This window comes from Chaetura pelagica, unplaced genomic scaffold, assembly GCF_000747805.2.
Source record: "Chaetura pelagica isolate M959 unplaced genomic scaffold, ChaPel_1.0 scaffold70, whole genome shotgun sequence".
Taxonomy (NCBI): Eukaryota; Metazoa; Chordata; class Aves; order Apodiformes; family Apodidae; genus Chaetura; species Chaetura pelagica.
In genome coordinates, this window is record NW_009952265.1 from 5,959,398 (window position 1) to 5,967,469 (window position 8,072).

Sequence of the window (8,072 nt, forward strand, 5' to 3'; positions counted from 1 at the left end):
TACATTTTTAAAATATTATAAATTTTAATGCTTAGTATGTGTTTGCAAAAGTAGTTTGTTGAGCTATGGGAACTCTGATGATTTCCTTAATTTCTACTTTATTTTGTTTCTAAGGGGAACCTGAAAATACAGCTGAACAGAGAGATTACTGTTAGTGACAGTGCAGTCCTACGAAAATGAACAGAAATCTGCTAAGCCATCTAGATACCTCAAGTGTCTCAGTCAATTTGAGGATAATTTTTAAGATAAAATCTGGGGTTTTTTTCCATGACCCTGAAAACAACCTTGGTAACTTAATTTGCCATAGTGCACTTTATCTTGTACTTTATACTCTGGGTCTTAATAATAGCAGGCACTTTGATAGGGCTTTGTGAGAATTCTCTCAGACATCCAATAGAATGTCTGATGCTTGTGCAGTCAACAGAGGAAAAATATCTATTTGCCAATAAGGTAGAATTATTTGTTATGTAATAGTTTCTATCACAGTAGAAATGTTTGGGGTTTTTTTTAGTAAAATACATTATTTAAAATTAATAAATAATTTTTCAGTATTACATGTGATTTTTTCTGTTTATTACCTCTCTTAAAATCCTGACATGCTGATGGAAATGCTTACCAAAGGCATAGGAAATGGACAAAGGCATGAATGAAAGCTTTGGAAGACTGAAGCTACCTTTCAGCATCTTAGAATTGTTCTCTCTTGATTAAATTTTATGCTGCATACTAAATAAGTTTCAGTTTTGTCTGCAATCTGTATTTTTTTCTATATGGTGAGAAAGGATATATGTCTGAGAATCTACTTTAACAATGATTCTGCAAATAGACTCAACTTTCCATAATATTTCTCATGCTGGCGCTAGCAGAAAGGAAATTATCTACCTTAGAATCTCATTTCAGTGATGAAGGCCTCATGTTCTTCCATCAAACAGGTTTATCTCACATTGTTTTTTTGTCCCATAGAAATGTTATCACACGACAGTCTCTCACAGGATTTCTAGCAAATATTTCTAGAGCTTTACTGGCCATTGGTCTCTTAGATTCCCACCACTGTTCTGCTTCAGTTGGTAGGAACCTTGCTAAATGTCTGTGAAGAGGATTAGGATAGCCCGGAGTAAACTCTAACTTGAGCTGTTAGCCAAGTGTGTGCCCAGCAACAGAAAGCTAGGAATGACATAAACTCCCGTATTTACCCACCTCCTTCACTAGAGGCACTGTGTGCTATTCTGGGATATAAAAGCAGCTGGCTTGCTGAATTAACCATATTTTTCTCTACTCATGAGCTCAGAATTTCCATTGAAGTTACTGTAAGTTTTGCACAAAAACCAAGGGCAGTACATTGGCCAGAATGTGTGCTAAATAAATATTTATACACAAATCAGAATGCTACTGACGGCTTCTTTACACTTTAAAATTCTAAATAATTTAAGAAGCATCTGTTACTAAACTGAGGCATCATTTTTGAAAGTACCCATATTTACTGAGTGGAATTACACATATTTACCAAGTGAGTACCCATATTTAATGAGATTAACACAGTGACAAAGTCTTTGACTAAAAGAATGCACATACATAAAATAGTAAAAGCAATGTGATTTAATTAAAACGATAATGAACAGGCTGAACATTGAGTTTATGTGAATATTAACTACTGTGAAAGATAAACTAAAACCAAAGGTCATTGTGCCTCGGCTTTTTACATGTTGAAAAATTCCTCTGGTCATATTTGAGAAGCTTTTCCAAATTTTATTTACCTGAAAGCAGGTTAAATCAATGTTTTGCCTATCATTTTAAAAGGTAAGAGACACAGGAGGTTTCTGGTCATCTATGAATAATGTACATATTATTCCATTAATCTTCCATCCTTTTTAAAAAACTTACTTCATATAATTTTGTAATATTTTAAAGTGCTGCATATCCATAGTAATTTTCCTTCTTCGGTTAGAAGAAAAGCTCTATGTGCAAGTTTGTGCATAAACATGATGAGACTTGAACTTCTCGTGTTTGGTGGTGTTTCAGAGCTTTTCAGAGGGATGCCTCTCAAAAAAAAAGTGTTACATGTAAAAGTCAACAAGCTAGAGATAAAAGCTGATTTTAAAGAGATGCAATCTTGCCGCACAGAAAGCCTACCTGACATATGGCTTAATGTCACTTGGGCTGGGATTCATCAGCCCTAAGTTAAGGTATCCTGTGTGTAGTTATTTCCCCAAAGCCTAGATTATGTATTTAGTATGATGCAATTATATTAGGCCAGATAATAAATTCCCATACAGCAGTGAGATGCACCCCACATGTCTAGATCTCCACCACAAGAAGCACAGTTCTATTAAAAATCTTGGCATTTTTAAGTTGTGCACAGAGGAAAACACAATTCAGCAATCTCACTCTAGGATGTATGTGTTTTTTACTTTCTGCATACAGAATGTTACTGTCAGAACAATCACAGCTGACTTTTGAAAAAAGTAACGTAGACTTCCCTTGGCCTCTGAGTTACATACCACAAGGCCCAAGAAACACTAAGGGTTTTCAACATACATTGAAAAGAGTAAAAGCACTCATGAGCTGAAGTACAGCCACATTCGATGATTTTGGAAGAAGAGGACCCTGCGTCTCTGTCAATAATTAATGCAAGCCAAAGATTCAACAGCCTTGATCATGCACCAGAGCTTTATGTCTAGCTTGAAATTGTGCTCGTGACCAGCAGGAAAGCAACCTTTGGATGGGGATGGGAGAACGTGGAGAAGTATGACAAAACAGCCAGTGAGCTGCTTTTCTCTTTCATCAGAGCAGTGTTAGCATGCCCTTAGTTATGAGGGAACAGAGCCTGCACCCTGGCAAGAAGACTGTGATATCTTCAATTCCACCTTATCTTAGAGGAGCTTCCACCACCTCTGCTCCCCTGGTGACTAGGAGTTTAGGTTATAGTAGTATTACGATAGTAGCCACCCTGTCATTACAGAGCAAGGAGCCAGGAGAAATCACTGCTGCTCTACTGCAGTGACCATGGGAATCTTCTGTCCCTAACACAAGGATTGCTTGCAGGAGAATGAGTCAGCTGAGGCTTGTTCATAATTTTGAACAAACCAAGGTAATGCCATTTTGCACCCTAGGGGTGGTGCTGGTATTTTGTTACCTGCTTTGGAACAAAGCTTTCCCACCAGAGTGTACATAGGTGCAACATGGTATCCATACTGAGTCTGCATTTTAGTGCAGGTTTCATGTCTAAGAAGCTGAAAGACAAAAGACTCAAAGGATAAATATCTGTATTTATGCGAAAGAGAAATGGTAATAGTGAAACAACTTTTATATCAGAAGTATCTAGCTGCTGAATCTAGTTTCACTGGTCATGTCTCACTGAAGACCCTAAACCAATAAAAATATAAATTAATATTTGAAATAGTTATAGACTGTTTGGAGTGTTCATTGCTAGATATTAATCTTTTTTGTGACTCTAGATAGAACCTGAAATAATCTAAAAGGTAGAAAGGGCAGAATGTAGAATTGACAACCCCTGCTGATCATCACTAAATACTTCCTGACCCACTGATAATGTGTTTGAAAGTATCATTGTGATAAAAGCATTGGCCAGCTCACTGATGACCTTGGCTTGTGTAGTTTACACAGTAGAGGAGAAAAGCATATTTTTCCTGGCTATAATAATACAGAAGGGCAAGCGTCCAAAACAAGAAGAGCTAATTAAGCAAGAAAGCAGTGTTGAATATAAATTGACCAAGGCTGTATCTAGCCCAGAAATAAATAATAGTGTTGAGAACTTGAGAACTCAAATGTGTGACTTCTTAAATAATACATGTCTTCATGAATGAATTAACAGATTTTTGAAGAGAAAGAATATTTAAGTCTCTTGACGTGTTAAGTCATTGAGTACAGAAAAACGGAGAACTTCACAGAAGGCTGCGGTGACAGGGTGCAGGGTTTTATTTTTCCCCTGACTACAAACCAGTTTGGGGTGAAAAGTGACAGATGTGCCTCCACTCTGGGGGAAACTAAGCATAGCATTCAAGAGACCAGCCTTAGTAGACAGTTGTAAACTGGGGTGAGCATTGCAGATGAGGACATAGGTAGAACACTGGGTGTCATCATGCCTGGTCTCACTACCACTCCTCTTTAAAGGTTCAGCCACTCAAGGCTTTAAAGCAATGCATTTTGCTAAAGGCTTAATTTACAATTTTGCTATTTGTTTGTTGTCCTACTGTCATAGCACTCTGTAATTAAACAATAGCCCTAGTAGATAAATATTTAATGCATTATTTATAGGGAGGTCTTTATCACTTTATTTGACATTGCCACTGAGGGATGTAATCCTATTGCCTAGCATTAGACACCTCATACTAGTTTCCTGTGTCAGAAGCTCCTTCAGAAAATGAGTCAGGGCACTTAAATTAGTTCTGATTGGCATTTGGGAAGGACCTCTGTTGCCACATTGGCTGTAGGAAGGTTTAAGACAACTAACCTCCTCACTGGGACACCCAAATGCTGAAAGTTAGGTAAGCACAGACTCCTCCTTGAGCTTCTAGAGCTTTGTTCCCATATGGAAATTTGTGCGTTTTGACACATGCATGATGATCAATCATAAGCAGAGATCAGAAAGTTTAAGTTAGGCTTGCAAGGCTGTTCTAGAAAATTTACCAAGTCCAACACCTATTTGCCTGCCTACTTTTTGGCATAGTAACAATTGAAAAAAAAAAAAAAGTCACCTTGTGGGTAACACTTGACTATCTAAAGTAATCAACTACTGTCTCTTCTGATCCAAGGAAATAATCATAGCCACTCCTAAGCATTCCATGGTCCATCTTAAACACAAGTCAAACTTTTGGTTCTCATCTGAAAGACAATTTTAGAAGCTTTCTTATTTTCAGCCTATATTTATAAGTAACAAACTTCTATTCCTTTGTCATCAATGATGTATGGCTTCTATAGTTCTTCCCCTTCCTGCCATTTATCCCTCTAGTCTATTTATGGATACTAAAAGTGCTGTCTGGTTTTGCTGGTTTTTTTTCAAACTGATAAGCTGCTACATTTCTACTTGTTCTGATACATGCAGACATAAGCTATGTATGTTTATTTCTGTCAAATACATAACAACATAATTGTGGCAAGTAAGTTGGAGAGGACATTGTAGCCAGTATTATCAGCTAACGTGCAACACGCTAATATGGCTCAAACAGCCAGTTTAGAGCTTAGGGAAATTTTACTTGTACTTTCTACACCTGTCTATGGATGTAGGTGCTAGCAGTTGTACCAAGTGATGAAGAAAGGACACCAAAAGGGGTGGTTACAGTATCATAGAATTGTTTTGGTTGGTAAATAACTTTTAAGATCATGAAGTCCAACCATTGACTTACTACACTGCTAAGTCCACCATTAAACCGCATCTGTAAGCACCGCATCTACACATCTTCTAAATATGTCCAGAGATGGTGACTCCACCACTGCCCAGGGCAGCCTATTCCTATGCCTGACACCCCTTTCAGAGAATTATTTTTTCTTAATATCCAATATAAACCTCCTCTGCACAACTTGAGGCCATTTGGTGTGGCCACACCTGGAGTATCGTGTCCAGTTTTGGGCACCTCAATTCAAGAGAGATATCAAGGTGCTGGAGTGAGTACAGAGGAGGGCAAGGAAGCTGGTGAAGGGCCTAGAGAATATATCTTATGAGGAACGCTTGAAGGAGCTGGGAATGTTTAGTTTGAGAAAGAGGAGGCTGAGGGGAGACCTTGTCAGTCTCTACAACTACCTGAATGGACATTGTAGAGAGGTTGGTGCTGGTCTCTTCTCACAGGTGATTAGTGACAGAACAAGAGGGAATGGCTTCAAGCTGCAACAGGGGAGGTTTAGTCCGGACAGTAGGAAAAAAATTTTCACAGATAGAGTGGTGAGACACTGGAACAGGCTGCCCAAGGAGGTGGTTGAGTCACCATCCCTGGATGTGTTTAAGGGTCATTTGGATGTGGTGTTGGTGGATACGGTTTAGGGAAGAACTTTGTAATGTAGGGATGATGGTTGGACTCAGTGATCCCAAGGGTCTTTTCCAACCTGAATAGTTCTATGATTTGCTGTTGTCCTTTTGCTTGTTGCTTGGGAGAAGAGACCAACCCCCACCTCATTACAACCTCCTTTCAGGTAGTTGTTGAGAGCCATAAGGTCTCCCCTTAACCTGTTTTTTCTTCCAAAGGCCATAAATTCTCCTTTTTTTTCCTGATTTCCAGTCAAAGCTCTCTGTTAAGTCAGAACAGTCTCTTCCCTGCTAGCTTGTCTTTCAGCACACATGGACAGCCTTCTCCTTCACTTCTTAAAGAGCATCCAGCCTTCCTGGACTCCTTTGCCACTCAGGACTGCTTTCCAAGGGACTCTCAACCACTCTCTTAAACAGGCCAAAGTCTGTCCTCTGGAAGTCCAAGGTAGCAGTTCTGCTGACCTCCTTCCTTACTTCTCCAAGAATTGAAAACTCTATTATTTCATTATTCCTATGCTCAAGATGGCCTCCAACCATCGTATCACCCACAAGTCCTCTGTTCACAAACAGCACGTCTAGCAGGGCACCTTCCCTAGTTGGCTCTCTCAGCAGCTGGGTGTTATCTTCCACACATTTCAGGAGCCCCTTAGGCTCTTTCCTCTCTGATGTATTTCCAGCAGACATCTAGTAAGCTGAATTCCCCCACAAGGACAAGGACTAGTGATTGTGAGACTTCTCACAGCTGCTTATAGAGTATTTCATCTGCATCTTCATCCTGGTTGGGTGGTCTATATTAATAGACTCCTGCAATGTTATCTGCATTATTTGACTTTCCCCTCATTCTGATCCATAAACTCTCAACTCTGTCATCACCATGATTAAGCTCTAGGCACTCAAACCACTCCCTACCATATTCGGCCATCCCACCATCTCTCATTCCTTGCCTATTTTTTCTGAAGAGTTTGTAGTCATCTATTGCTGCACTCCAGCTGCGAGCCATCCCACCAATTTTCTGTGATGGCAACTAAATCTATATTTGCACAAATTTCAATAAGCTTAAGTCAGTCATGAAGGTGAAACCTCTACATTGATTAATTTAAATTGAAGCATCTTCAAACACTGATTTTTATAATGATTTAAGTGTCAGACAGTTAAAAAGCTGCATACAGATCCCCTGAAGGTTTCAGTCATTTAATAAGACAGTGCTCAGTCCTTGTTGTTTACAGAATTTGTTACTGGTACCTTTGTAACTGTTTTATTTTAGTATCTTTTACATAGAAAACTTTTTTTTTTTTTTTTTTTTTCTGGATCATTAAAAGCAAAGGCACGCAGCAGGCATATTTATTTGAATACAGCCACTGTCTGGTCCTACCCAAGGTACTGTCATTATTTTTTCCATTCCCATTGTACATTCTCATTCAACTTCAAAAAGAATATTTAGTTTAACCTCTGCTTGAAGAAATGAAATGGAGATCACCTTGGTATTAAAACAAAGGAGGTCAAATTCAAACAGACTTCAATGGTATCTGCCTGCAAGTTTGAAGTACTAGAGTGGCAGGTGCTGGATAATGCACCCAGAAACAAAGCACTGTAACTTCCCCAGGGAGTCTGTTAATATCCTCCTTAATTTATCTGTTTACCACATAGAATATGTTAATTGCAAACCATTCCAAATCATGACCAAACTGCTGACTGCTGTGAGGAAGTGTTTATTTTCTTCCCTCTTTCCCACTCTCCTCTCCTCCACTGGTTTCCTCTGTCAGGAGTCCTGGTAGACAGAGCATGCAGCCACACCCACACCATGTGGCATGTGTCTCATGTTAGCAAGAGCAGGCCTTTTCCACGTCAGATGGGCAGAAACCTTCACTCTAAATGATAAATAACAAAATAGAAGGAGTCACTCGAAGAGGAATTACAGAGCATTTACAGGGGGAGTATGGAAGCAACCCAGTGTGTTAACCACTCCCTCTTCCTTCAACACAACCTTTTGGCTTCTTCAGGCTCCTACACAGCGGGCTGAGTGTGCCTGGCAAAGGGCAGCGGCGCCGCTACCTCGGCTGCCCCGGGCAGGGCCCGCACCCGCCGCCCCCCGACCGAC

General features: G+C 39.6%; 1 protein-coding gene across 1 annotated transcript in view; it reads left to right on the forward strand.

Moving 5' to 3' along the window:
- Positions 1 to 7,041: 7,041 nt before the first annotated feature.
- Positions 7,042 to 8,072, forward strand: part of AQR (aquarius intron-binding spliceosomal factor) — a 52,522-nt gene continuing 51,491 nt past the window's right edge. Inside the window, exon 1 of the mRNA XM_010007747.1 lies at positions 7,042 to 7,047. Within this exon, the coding sequence (XP_010006049.1) occupies positions 7,042 to 7,047 (6 nt within the window). The remainder of the gene's footprint in view (positions 7,048 to 8,072) is intronic.